The 14,454-nt window shown below is 42.8% G+C and overlaps 1 protein-coding gene across 5 annotated transcripts in view; it reads left to right on the plus strand.

Moving 5' to 3' along the window:
* Positions 1 to 14,454, plus strand: part of acaca (acetyl-CoA carboxylase alpha) — a 38,037-nt gene that overhangs the window by 14,370 nt on the left and 9,213 nt on the right. Inside the window, exons 25-44 of one of the 5 annotated variants that reach the window (XM_062988293.1) lie at positions 538 to 651; positions 1,233 to 1,322; positions 1,415 to 1,533; positions 2,631 to 2,654; positions 4,155 to 4,256; positions 5,671 to 5,814; positions 6,073 to 6,175; positions 6,636 to 6,743; positions 6,831 to 6,887; positions 7,148 to 7,192; positions 7,396 to 7,437; positions 8,710 to 8,925; positions 9,082 to 9,237; positions 9,329 to 9,553; positions 10,660 to 10,815; positions 11,087 to 11,233; positions 11,320 to 11,589; positions 11,993 to 12,090; positions 13,888 to 14,008; positions 14,303 to 14,413. In XM_062988293.1, coding sequence (XP_062844363.1) covers positions 538 to 651; positions 1,233 to 1,322; positions 1,415 to 1,533; positions 2,631 to 2,654; positions 4,155 to 4,256; positions 5,671 to 5,814; positions 6,073 to 6,175; positions 6,636 to 6,743; positions 6,831 to 6,887; positions 7,148 to 7,192; positions 7,396 to 7,437; positions 8,710 to 8,925; positions 9,082 to 9,237; positions 9,329 to 9,553; positions 10,660 to 10,815; positions 11,087 to 11,233; positions 11,320 to 11,589; positions 11,993 to 12,090; positions 13,888 to 14,008; positions 14,303 to 14,413 — 2,448 coding nt within the window. The other 4 variants (XM_062988294.1, XM_062988295.1, XM_062988296.1 and 1 more) reach the window with 4 other exon arrangements.

Genomic DNA, 14,454 nt, shown 5'->3' on the forward strand with positions numbered 1-14,454 from the left:
ATCTGTCCATCCATTTATCCATCCGTTCATCCATCCATCTGTCCATCTATCCATTAATCCATCCATCCATCTATCCATCCATCCATTAATCCATCCATCCATTAATCCATCCATCCATTAATCCATCCATCCATCCAGTCACCAATCCATTCATCCATCCATCCATCTGTCCATCCATTTATCCATCCGTTCATCCATCCATCTGTCCATCTATCCATTAATCCATCCATCCATCTATCCATCCATCCATTCATATCAATACTGCCCTGTTCACTACATTACACTACTTATTTATTAATAAAGCATGTATTTTATATCTTTATTGGTTGCTATGAGCTTGTCAGTTTTCTCTGAATCGATAACTAATGACGTTCAGTTATCAGTTAAAACACATTCCCAGAATGATGCATCCCTGAAATCAAGTATAATCTCTCTGTCCTGTTTAATCATGCAGTTCTCAGCCATGAGTGTCGTTCACGTCTACAACAGTGAACATTCACAGCGCTGCTAATCACCGTTGGTTTCGTTTGTGTTCAGGTGCTGATTGCATCTCACCTGCCATCGTATGAACTGCGGCACAACCAGGTGGAGTCCATCTTCCTCTCTGCCATCGACATGTACGGACACCAGTTCTGCATCGAGAACCTGCAGGTCGGTGCCCAGGCTCGGTTTGGGTGAAAATGCAATACTGTGGTGCCATCTGCTGGTCAATATTCTGCTCAGCTCATTTCCTAACTACACTATATGGGCAAGAAGTATTGGGACACCCCTTCTAATATCAATCGTAATGAATCAAGGTGTAATTAATCAATTATGTAAAGGAAATTATATGCTTCCAACTTTGCAGCTACAGTTTAGGGAAGGCCCTTTCCTTCCAGCATGATTGTGCCTCTGTGCACAAAGCCCTGACCACAGCCCCACTTAACAGCTCTGGAATGAACTGGAATGTCAACGGAGGCATTTTTGACCAACATCAGCGCCCAGCCATAAAATACAGTCAGAATACTGTCAGAATTAAATACGACTAAATTGGGGGAACAGATGCAGAAAATCAGTTATTAATGAATTTTTTGATTAATTGCCACACCTATTAGAAAATGATCTCATTAGCCCTCTCTTTAAGTCGTTAATTAATCAATTAATTAATTCCATGAGCAGAATCTTGAGGGTTGATTAATCTACTTTCTAATTGTCTTATTTCTTTCCATCTCCTTTTTACCTTGATAATCCAGAAACTCATTTTGTCTGAGACGTCCATCTTCGACGTGCTGCCCAACTTCTTCTACCACAGCAACCAGGTGGTCCGGATGGCCGCTTTAGAGGTACGTGGGGACTCTCTCGTAACCACAAAACCTATTAGTAATAATGCTGAAAAACCATAAAAAAGATAAACAATCATTATTTCCTCTGTCAGGTGTACGTACGGCGAGCCTATATCGCTTATGAACTTAACAGTGTGCAGCACCGGCAGCTGAAGGACAACACGTGCATCGTGGAGTTCCAATTCATGCTGCCCACGTCTCATCCCAACAGGTGCCCAAGATCTACTTTGTGGTCTTTTAAATACCAATTCTGTTCCACCCAACTTTACATCATCCCAGCTTCAGCTAGCTAGCCAGATAGCATAAAATTACAATTAATAATGAAGATTATGCACATTTATTAATATGACAATAAAAACAGTCTGACAAATCTTGTTAGGATAGCTCATGTTAGCCATTAAGATATTATTAGCATTAAGTTGTACAAAGATTAATAAATATTAATTACATTTTCCCATTAGAATTCAGTCGGGGTTGTTGATGCTAGCCACCATGACATTATTAGCATTGAATATTATAAAATTTAATAAGTAATAATTGCATTTTTATTTAGAATTTGGTCATGTTTGTTTATGTTAGGAGTTATTAAGTGTCATAAAGAATGATATAAAATAATTACATTTCTAATTTAGTATTATTAATAATTCTATTATTAGCATAGAGTATTATAAAGATGAATAAATATTTATTACATTGTTTAATTAGAAATTAGTCAGGTTTGTTTTTGTTAGCCATTGAGGTTAAATTAGCATGAACTTGTCTTTGTGAAAAGTCTTATTTAAAATGTTACTTATATAAACTAATGCTGACCAATCGCATGTATAGAAACGTATATTTTAATTATGCACAGTAATGCCCATATATGGACATAAAGTCATACTTCTGTGTTCTACCGTCTACATATTTATATTTATGTACAGTATATATTTTTTTTGATTGACTCTCCTATGCAAAATTGCCTCCTCAGATTATGTTTGTCTGCGCTGCACGAAGCTCGTTCTCAGATGATTGTTTATTTATTTGCATGCTTCACTCTGTCACATTTAAATTCGTGCTCTGTTGCATGTGTGTGCTCGGGAGGAAGCGGTCTCCGGTCATGGATTTTTCTGTACAAGTCAGACTTTGTATTTGATATTGACACATTTAATATCTAAATGCGTTATTAAAATGTCTAGGTGACGTTTAGCTAGCGATCACATTAGTATCAGTCAGTCAGTATCAAACCCTCACTGTGTAGCACTGGAGACCGCTTCCTGCCCCTCCTGGCCTGACACTAACCGATCAGTAATCAATGTTATTTGATTGCAGAGGGAACATCCCCACCCTAAACAGGTACAGTACAAATTCTTTCTACTGTCTAACACTTTCTCTAGTCTGTGCTGAGTAGTTTAGGCCTCGACAAGCAGCATGGTCAGACTAAGTGACAGTGAGGTCAAAAGTTTACATACAGTGTCCAAACCCAAAACCCAGACGAAAGTTAGGATGCCCTGGTCAAATTCCTATGCTAAAATTTAACTCATATTTACTGTTTATTTGCAAAATTGAACACATTTGGCAAAAAGTGAATTTAATCTCAATTTGTTCAGTACATTTACAGAAAAATGGCCTGTAGAAGCTGCAGGAACTTACATATAATTTGAAACATATTGTAAATATAAAAATCATTCAGGGTCAAAAATATACACACCTCAACTTATTATTAATTAGTAATTACAGTTGATTACTGCTGACCATTTTTCTCTGCTTACATAAACAGGGCTAGTTTGGCTGCACCCATTAAACTAAGCCAAAAAGCATTGCAGTGTGAAAACCCAATATTCCCGATCATCAATACATTACCGGACAACACTGGCTGGCACTGCGATTCACTCAAGTATGGTAAAGGATAGTTACTCTGGCAGGTAAAACGAAGCGGTTAGTGGCTGTGTGCATGTCGCAGGGGGTGTGGGGGTCTGAAGAAGTGGTGGAGGTTACACCTGGGGAATTGGATATGACTAGATTGGGAGGGAAAAGAGGAAAAATGCAATACAATAAGATTAGAAAATAAAACAATAATAATTAGCACAATTTAACCCTCTGTTAGGAGGTTGAATCTTGGATGTAATTTGGTGTTTGGACAGCATGTCAGAACTGTTTTTGGAAGGGCTAAACCCATGTAGAGAAAATGTGGACTGTACTGAAGAGTCAAGTCTGTTCCCGATAACCAACAAAGCTTATTGATCACAAGTTTATTGATACCAATTCTGCAAAGTAGAATGAGCAGAAAGCTTTATGGCTATTCAGAGAAGCTAATCGAAGTAAAAGGAGGACATATGGGTGTGTGCTGTATGTGTATTTTTGACCCAGCATGTTTTGTTATGTTTTTAAAACGCTCATATATACTGTATACATAAATAAATACATATAAATATAGATTTTTGGGGAGAAATTAACATTTATTTATTAAGAAACAGGACAGAAATAGTTGAAAATGCAAGTCTGTGACAGACACGTCCCTCAAGTGTATGTAAACTTTTGTTACCTTTTATAATGTATGTGTGTGTTTATCTGTGTGTGTGTTAATGTTTTAAATCCATCACTTATAGTGTGTAATTTAACCGAGCTGCATTGTGTAGAGTGTTTTTTATTAATCCAAAGCTAATTAGCATTAGCATGGCTTATTGCCCCCCTTACAATCGTGTTTGTGTAAACGCTCGCTGAGCGCTAAGCTAATTTAGCGAGCCCTAATACAGTCCAGACGTCACGCTGGCTCAGAATGAAGTGTCTAATTATTGGGTTTTAATTGGCACTTGGTGCCCGCCGAAGTGTGACCGTGTGCCAATGTTCTCTCAGGAAACTGTCTCTGCCGCTACTGGACTACAAAATTAGAGCTAGCGTCGCTAGCGATACGGCTACCCCGACCCTGGTCAGGGCGGCTAGTGACGCTCAGGACAGGTAGTGTTTAACAGATTCGGGCAGGCAGAGGTGCTCACGTACAGACTTATGCGAATAATAATCAGATTTTACTACAGTTTTTGTTTTGTTTTCTAAATTTAATGCACAATTTCTGTTTGAATTCAACACAACTAAAAAAAAAGAATATAAATGACAAAATGTGCCATAAAAATAAATCTTTTTTTGCATAAGACTGTATAGTGTGTTAGTAAACACTGGGCTTATTAACAGTAGTTATCCGTTATTAATCTAATCCATTACTGGTATCAGAATTTGGGTGAAATATTTTTTCTTTAACAAGGGGGTGAAATTAAAGTCGTTCGGTGGATCCTCTCGGCTGTGGTGAGTGGTTTCTTTCTCCGGCTTTACACTGTGCAACCATCTACACCACCATTAAGGGTCATAAAGAATTTTCATTGGCTGCAGGTAACAATTAGTGGTCTTGGGACACACAACATGAATTGGAGAGTAGTGGTAGCTTAATGGTTAAGGTACTGGACTAGTAAAAATAAGGTTGCTGGTTCACCACGAAGTTGCCACTGTTGGACCCCTGAGCAAGACCCTTAACCCAAATTGTTCAAAATGTATTCAGCCACAATTGCAAGTCGCTTTGGGTACAAGCGTCGGACTATCCCGAACCCCCTCTGACCCACGTGCATTCGACGGCCGCCTCTCCGGTGTACGGAGAGTCACGCTGTGCCCTCTGTGAGTCATCCACCACTACTGCAGCCGCCTCGTCCAGCCAGCATAGCTGTCGACCATCTGTTTGTTGCCCAGCCAGGTCAACAGCGCCACTGAGATTTAAACTCCAAACCTCGAGCTCTTATCAATCACATTGTACACCTGAGCGCTCACAATAATCTCATATTTTGTGGCAAATCATGCTCTTAAAAATCGCACAGTGTAAACCCGGCTGTAGGTGTTTTTTGTTTTGTTTTATTTAACTAGAAACTCTTCTGGTTAAAGAGAGAACGTTTATTTTACTGGTGAATTGAAAAGAACGAAACATCATTCTTCATCTGAAATGCCTCCTCATCAGCTGTTCCATGTTTCGAATACATAAAGCCCAGGCAAACGTCTTTATTATAAAGACTCGCTAATTATTTGACGTCTTTTGTTGGAAATCTGACAGAATCTGAGGAAATAAGCCGGCACTAGCAGTCAATGAAATGAATAAATAAATACATAATTTTATGATTTCTTTCATTAATTATTAATGATTATAAACCATGTTTGAAGAGGCTTTGGGACTTTATGCACGTCACACTGAGCAGCTCTTGATGATGCAGTGCCGATTCGTTAAATCCTCCGTGGGTGAAGAGCTTGTACTAAGCCCGTCGCAACCTTTGTTGACTGTGTGTGTGTGTGTGTGTGTGTGTGTGTGTGTGTGTGTGTGTGTGTGTTGGGCTTACAGAATGTCCTTCTCCTCGAACCTGAACCATTACGGAATGTTGCACGTGGCCAGCGTGAGTGACGTTCTGCTGGATACCTCCTTCACCCCGCCATGCCAGCGTATGGGAGCCATGGTGTCCTTCCGCTCCTTCCAGGAGTTCACCAGGTCAGTATTTGCCCATTTTATTTACTTAAGTCACTGAATTCTGTACCCACAAAACTTTGAGTCTATGAATGAAACGGGCATGTGAGATTAAATACAGACTAAAAATTACTGTTCAGACATTAAATGTTCTGTATGTGACTGGTTTTGTGTGTCATTTGTTCCACCTCACAAAAACAGTAGTAAAGCAGCGCAGTCTTGTTGTTGGGTTGCCAGGTGTCCACTTTAAATGTGTGTTTGCATTTGTTTTTTTACACGCAGAAACGTAAGCGAGGTGCTGAGCTGCTTCTCAGACTCTCCCCCCGCCAGCCCCTCGTTCCCGGAGGGGGGGAACCCGGTGCTGTACGGAGAGGAGGACAACAAGGTGAGTGTAGTTTCCAGGTGCATCCTGGGTAAAACGATAATACATAAAATAATACATATTTTCCAATACTATGTGGACACTCGACTATCAGCTTGTTGGTTAACCTCTTCCAAAAGCATGGGCATTAATATGGATTTGGCTCCCACTGTGATAACAATTAAAAAGTTTTTAGGAATTTGTGACCATTTATTCTAGATCGGTGTTCCGATTCATCCCAATGGTGTTTAGTGTTTTTTATGGTCACTTTGTGCACTGGTGGAACATAAACGGCCCTTCCCAACGCTGTTGGTCTCAATACACTTAACTAGTCAGTGTAACCAGTCAGTAATTGTATACACCTGTTTATAACGAGTATACCTACAGCAATTAAACTCATCAGTAGAAGTGGTGTCCAGATAATTTCGGCCTGATCCAGAGTTCGCCCTGCTTTATACAGTAATGATATTCATTGTGTATGCAGAGTGTTCAGGCCGAACCCATCCACATCCTGAACGTGGCTATAAAGACAGACAGCGACATCGACGACGACGGTCTGGCGGCCATGTTCAGGGACTTCACCCAGTCCAAGGTACGAGTGTTCAGCCCGAACAAGATCTAAATCAAAAATGATCATGTTTCCTCTGCGTTTAATCAAAACTCTGTCTCCGTTCCTCAGAAATCCGTTCTGTTTGAACACGGCATCCGCCGGCTCACCTTCCTGGTGGCTCAGAAGGTATGTTTACTATTATTATTATCATTATTTAGATGTAGCATGTGTTTGTTATTTTTAATTAACAGTCCCGTTGCTCAGATCCCTCCCCCGGCTTAACTAAAATAATCCAATAATGATAATTATAATAATTTTAATAATAATTTAGAAAATGATGTTCAGTGAGGAATCAGATCTTGATCCGACTCAGATTTGGCTGTTCCACTGCATGTTTCTGTCTCTGTCTCCAACTCTCTTGCGCCTCTCCACGCCAATACTAACAGGATTTCAGGAAACAGATCAACTGTGAGGTGGACCAGAGGTTTCATGTGAGTATTTCTGGATGATTTTCAGTACAGGACACGTTTTTATTAATGATTATTCGTTTAGTATGTGGCTGCAGCTTGAAATCAAATCGTATCAGATGCAAAATCAACATGTCAAGATGTCAACATAGTAAATGGGTAGAGATCATTTCTGGCTGTATGGTGGAATTTATTATTCTTTTGTTTTGTTTTTTGCCCTCATACAGAGGGAATTCCCCAAATTTTTCACATTCCGTGCAAGAGACAAGGTGAGTAAATATTCCCCTTTATCTAAATACTTATTTTTATGGTGAACAGGTTCCTCCTGAAGGTTTTCAGCCACACTAATTGCTCCTAGGTGTATAAAATCGATGCTATAAAACACATTTACACTGTTGAGCACAGACCTAGATGGTGTTCTTTTTCTCTAGATTTAACATAGTCAATCTGTCTTCTGCTGCTGGGGATCCCTGATTGCATTTGAGGACGGTATATTTGCTGCTCATGCCTCCTCAGACCTGTTCCTCAGAGGTGTTCTTTTCACCCATACTTTCTGTACAGACGCCTCTATCTGCTAATTAGGGTCCTTGCATTCCAATTAGCGTTTGAAGACCCCACACATGTAGTCCGGTCATCCCACCCAGCAGACACTTTGGCCAATTATTGTCTGCTGCAGGCACTGCCTATCGTGCCAGCTAGATGGCTGACCTTTGCTGATTGACCTATAGCAATTGTGACTAACAGCCGCCGTTACCTGCCAGTGATGGAGTATTACAGAGAGCCGAACCGCATACAGAGAGAGACACGAAACTACAAACCTTGTGAATACCGAGCGTCTCATGCCAGATTTTACTTAAACCGTGGGTCGGATCTGTCTGCAGGACAACGTCCGGGTCGTCCAGTTCCACACAAAACGGCCCGATGACCAAAACATGAGTCCACAAGAGAGAACCGAGGAGCTGGACGATCTGGTAGAATTCTGTAATGTAAGTGGGGGATTATAGGTGAAGACTCAGTGCTGTTATGTTGCTAAAGAAAGGATGAATAATTCTGTAAACACAACGTGTTCTTGCTTCCCCTGCGTAGCTCGTTTATCAGCAAAGTTGAACTTTTATCTTCAACGCCGTTCTTCCTTCTGACAGAAATAATCAGGGCGACGTCTTCATCCTTCCTCCGACGGGCTCTCGATCACGATCGATAACGGCTCGTCTCTCTGATGGTTTTCTAAAATGGTTCCACCAGAGCTCATTACTTTAATGAACTTTTTAATTCTTTTGCTCATTTGAGAGGGATGGCGTCCATTAGCTAGCTGTGATTACGTACATTTGCTAAATCTAGCCTGCTATTAGCGCTGATCGGGGGTTGAGTGGGTGTAGGAGTGAAACCAATTTCACTCCCCTCTGATTCAGTTTCTGGTTTGAACCCCCTCTAGAATTATTGCCCCCCTTGGTAATGAAATAAAACACACACACACACACAACGTGAACGTGCACAAACAATGGACTTGAACTTTGAACTTTCTATTGTTATGATGTGTCCAGTTTGAGGAGGACCGGATCTACAGGCACTTGGAGCCGGCGCTGGCCTTCCAGCTAGAGCTGAACCGCATGCGCAACTTTGCTCTCACCGCCATACCGTGCGCCAACCACAAGATGCACCTGTACCTTGGCGCCGCCCGCGTGGAAGTGGGCGCGGAGGTCACCGACTACCGCTTCTTCGTCCGGGCCATCATCCGCCACTCGGACCTCGTCACCAAGGTGAGTACTTGGGACCGGATTTTGTAGGGCCTAGTTATAGTGGTTCTTGCTGCATTTCATCTTCTGTGAGTGAGTCCAAGATGCTGTTTCGTCGGGTTTGCGTTGCACTATCGAGGCTCTACAACACCATTAAGTTCTATCATGTGTTACCTATAGGAAGCCTCTTTCGAGTACCTGCACAACGAGGCCGAGCGGCTCCTGCTGGAGGCCATGGACGAGCTGGAGGTGGCGTTTAACAACACCACAGTGCGCACCGACTGCAACCACATCTTCCTCAACTTCGTCCCCACCGTCATCATGGACCCCTCCAAGGTCAGAGCTCGTTCAGTTCAGAGTCCTGCAGAATAAGTAAGTATAGTGATGCTGTTCCCTGAGACTGACTGACTGTGTGTGTGTGTGGCAGATCGAGGAGTCGGTGCGCTCCATGGTGATGCGTTACGGCAGCCGGCTGTGGAAGCTGCGCGTGCTGCAGGCCGAGCTGAAAATCAACATCCGACTCACGCCCACCGGAAAACAGATCCCCATCCGCCTGTTCCTCACCAACGAGAGCGGCTACTACCTGGACATCAGCCTGTACAAGGAGGTCACGGACTCGCGCACGGGACAGGTGGGGCCCAATGACCGGCAGGTGGGGCTCGCACTTCTCTCGCAACACACGATCACACACACTCACACACACGGCAGCACTAATGACACGTCAGGGCCAAATTTGTCCCAGATCCGGATGCTGGTTAGGTGTTACGTACTAAGGAGACCAAAAGTCTGAGATCACAAGTACCTAAAGACTAAAGAATAGCAAGGACGGTCAGGGACAGTCACCTGATCAAAACCCCATCAAGCATAAAATCACGCTGCGATAACATGGATCATCGGATTATTCCGATTAAACTGATTCATTTAAAGATTCATTTAATTCTGATTCATTTAATTTTGATTCATTTAAAGATCTGTTAAATTCTGATTCATTTAAAGATCTATTTCATTCTGATTCATTTAAAGATCCAATTCATTCTGATTCACTTAAAGATCCATTTCATTTTGATTAATTCAAAGATCCATTTAAAGATCCATTTAATTCTGATTAATTTAAAGATCTATTTCATTTTGATTCATTTAAAGATCCTTTTCATTCTGATTCATTTAATTCTGATTCAATTACAAATTCATTTAATTCTGATTCGTTTAAAGATTCATTTAATTCTGATTCATTTAAAGATCCATTTAATTCTGATTCATTTAAAGATCCTTTTCATTCTGATTCATTTAAAGATCCATTTAATTCTGATTCATTTAAGGATTCGTTAAATTCTGATTCATTTAAAGATCTATTTAATTTTGATTCATTTAATTCTGATTCATTTAAGGATCCGTTTAATTCTGATTCAATTACAAATTCATTTAATTCTGATTCATTTAAAGATTCATTTTAATTAATTCATTTAATACATTTAAAGCCGTATTAGACTTTTGAACCCCACTGTATGTATAATTTACTATTATTTTATTGTATATAATTTAACTTGATTGATTTTTTTTGCTGACCGGTAGCAGAGCTGATATTTAAACTCGGAGAGCTCAGACCCCAGCGCTGGTGTGCTAGCAGAATATCTTAATAATTTTCTTGTTTGGTTCAGCAGGATATTCCAGGACTGACTGATCGCCGTGTGTGTATAAAATGTGCATTTTTTTTTATTACACAAGAGCTTGTGTGACACTCCTGGCTGTTTCTTTCAGATCATGTTCCAGGCCTACGGAGATAAGCAAGGTCCTCTGCACGGCATGCTCATCAACACTCCGTACGTCACCAAAGATCTGCTGCAGTCAAAGCGCTTCCAGGCCCAGAGCCTCGGCACCACCTACGTCTACGACCTGCCCGAGATGTTCCGACAGGTACTGCAACAGCCTGTCTGTGGGAATTTGTGCCCATTCAGTCAAAAGAGCATTTGTATAGCATAGCTGGGCCCTGATGTTGGTCAAGAAAGCCTCAGTCTATGTGGCTAAAACATATGAATTTAATAGTTAGAAGGGGTGTCTCAATACTTGGGGTGTTCCTACTTTGTGTGCATGGACGACCCACCACGACCCTGAACAGGATAAAACATTTAATTAAAATGAAAAAATGAAGGTATAGTAACCAAGTGTGTTTCTTCTGTTTATGCAGTCTTTAAAAAAGCTGTGGCAGTCCATGGATGCGTATGCCCACCTGCCCAAGTGCCCGCTGCCCTCCGAGCTTCTGACCTCCACCGAGCTGGTGCTGGATCAGCAGGGGCAGCTGGTGCAGATGAACCGTCTGCCCGGCGGCAACGAGGTCAGAACACGGCCTGCTACGATTCGTTATTTAATTGCTGTCATATCTTGGGCATCTATGCCAACGTTTAATCACGTTCATTCCAGATTGGCATGGTGGCGTGGCGAATGACCCTCCGGACCCCTGAGTACCCGGCGGGACGCGACATCATCGTGATCAGCAACGACATCACGCACAAGATCGGCTCGTTCGGGCCGCAGGAGGACGTGCTGTTTCAGCAGGCGTCGGAGATGGCGCGCGACGCCGGCATCCCGCGCATCTACATCGCCGCCAACAGCGGCGCCCGTATCGGGCTGGCGGAGGAGATCAGACACATGTTCCACGTGGCCTGGCAGGACCCGGCCGACCCCTACAAGGTGAGATATGGCTGATTTACGCAACTGTTGGCACACCGAAGCTTCTTTTCATTTATCAATGTACATATTGTCGAAAGTATTTGGACGCCTGACCATGAGCTTGTTGGACTTGTTGGAGCATTTCAAAGCAGAGTGACCTCTGTGTGAATTTGTGCCCATTGAATCAAAAGAGCATTTGTAGAGTGTAGTTGGGCGCTGATGTTGGTCAAGAAAGCCTCAGTTGATGTTCCGGTTCATTCCAAAGCTGTTCAGTTGGGCTGAGGTCAGGGTGATGGTTTAAAGCACAACAGTTGCCACTGTTGGACCCCTGAGCAAGGCTTATTCAGTCTTTTTTGAAAACTGCCGCAATTGTAAATGTCAGAAACGTTCTTACACACATTCTGGTTTGGTTTTTATCTTGCAGGGCTTTAAGTACCTTTACCTCACACCTCAGGACTACAAGAAGGTGTCAGCGCTCAACTCGGTGCACTGCGAACACATCGAGGACGAAGGGGAATCCAGGTTAGCAAAGAAACCGGCGATTGTGGAACCAACACTTACACACACACACACACCTCAATAGTGTCACCTTATTTGATTTGTTTCCATGGCGATATATATATATATATATACAGTGTATCACAAAAGTGAGTACACCCCTCACATTTCTGCAGATATTTAAGTATATCTTTTCATGGGACAACACTGACAAAATGACACTTTGACACAATGAAAAGTACTCTGTGTGCAGCTTATATAACAGTGTAAATTTATTCTTCCCTCAAAATAACTCAATATACAGCCATTAATGTCTAAACCACCGGCAACAAAAGTGAGTACACCCCTAAGAGACTACACCCCTAAATGTCCAAATTGAGCACTGCTTGTCATTTTCCCTCCAAAATGTCATGTGACTCGTTAGTGTTACTAGGTCTCAGGTGTGCATAGGGAGCAGGTGTGTTCAATTTAGTAGTACAGCTCTCACACTCTCTCATACTGGTCACTGAAAGTTCCAACATGGCACCTCATGGCAAAGAACTCTCTGAGGATCTTAAAAGACGAATTGTTGCGCTACATGAAGATGGCCAAGGCTACAAGAAGATTGCCAACACCCTGAAACTGAGCTGCAGCACAGTGGCCAAGATCATCCAGCGTTTTAAAAGAGCAGGGTCCACTCAGAACAGACCTCGCGTTGGTCGTCCAAAGAAGCTGAGTGCACGTGCTCAGCGTCACATCCAACTGCTGTCTTTGAAAGATAGGCGCAGGAGTGCTGTCAGCATTGCTGCAGAGATTGAAAAGGTGGGGGGTCAGCCTGTCAGTGCTCAGACCATACGCCGCACACTACATCAAATTGGTCTGCATGGCTGTCACCCCAGAAGGAAGCCTCTTCTGAAGTCTCTACACAAGAAAGCCCGCAAACAGTTTGCTGAAGACATGTCAACAAAGGACATGGATTACTGGAACCATGTCCTATGGTCTGATGAGACCAAGATTAATTTGTTTGGTTCAGATGGTCTCAAGCATGTGTGGCGGCAATCAGGTGAGGAGTACAAAGATAAGTGTGTCATGCCTACAGTCAAGCATGGTGGTGGGAATGCCATGGTCTGGGGCTACATGAGTGCAGCAGGTGTTGGGGAGTTACATTTCATTGAGGGACACATGAACTCCAATATGTACTGTGAAATACTGAAGCAGAGCATGATCCCCTCCCTCCGGAAACTGGGTCGCAGGGCAGTGTTCCAGCATGATAATGACCCCAAACACACCTCTAAGACGACCACTGCTTTATTGAAGAGGCTGAGGGTAAAGGTGATGGACTGGCCAAGCATGTCTCCAGACCTAAACCCAATAGAACATCTTTGGGGCATCCTCAAGCGGAAGGTGGAGGAGCGCAAAGTCTCGAATATCCGCCAGCTCCGTGATGTCGTCATGGAGGAGTGGAAAAGCATTCCAGTGGCAACCTGTGAAGCTCTGGTAAACTCCATGCCCAGGAGAGTTAAGGCAGTTCTGGGAAATAATGGTGGCCACACAAAATATTGACACTTCAGGAAGTTTCACTAAGGGGTGTACTCACTTTTGTTGCCGGTGGTTTAGACATTAATGGCTGTATATTGAGTTATTTTGAGGGAAGAATAAATTTACACTGTTATATAAGCTGCACACAGACTACTTTTCATTGTGTCAAAGTGTCATTTTGTCAGTGTTGTCCCATGAAAAGATATACTTAAATATCTGCAGAAATGTGAGGGGTGTACTCACTTTTGTGATACACTGTATATATATTCGAGTGTTATGACTGTTTTACGTGTCGATGTGCAGGTACAAGATCACGGATATTATCGGGAAGGAGGACGGTCTGGGCGTGGAGAACCTGCGAGGATCAGGGATGATCGCCGGAGAATCGTCGCTCGCCTATGAAGAGATCATCACCATGAACCTGGTAACACACACACACACACACACACACACACACACACACACTAGTGCATCCGGGTTCAAATCTCAGCGGCGCTATCAGCCGGCTGGGCATCTATACAGACACGATTGGCTGTGTCTGAGGGGTGGGTGACAGAAACCCTACAGTGAATCTGCACCCTGTCCAGGGTGTTCCAGTCTTGCTTCCAGTATTTCCATTAAGAAATTGACCCAATGAGCGTGTTTTAGAGCCTTGTGTTCTGTTTAATGTTCCATATCCTTTTCATTCCAGCAAGTGTGTTTGTCCGTCCTCATACAGGTGACCTGCAGGGCTATCGGTATCGGTGCTTACCTGGTGCGTCTGGGTCAGAGAACCATCCAGGTGGACAACTCGCACATCATCCTCACAGGGGCCGGCGCTCTCAACAAGGTCAGTGTGCTTGACTCTGCTGGAACCGCTTCTGATCAGAC

The sequence above is a fragment of the Trichomycterus rosablanca genome, chromosome 26 (genome assembly GCF_030014385.1).
Source record: "Trichomycterus rosablanca isolate fTriRos1 chromosome 26, fTriRos1.hap1, whole genome shotgun sequence".
Classification (NCBI taxonomy): domain Eukaryota; kingdom Metazoa; phylum Chordata; class Actinopteri; order Siluriformes; family Trichomycteridae; genus Trichomycterus; species Trichomycterus rosablanca.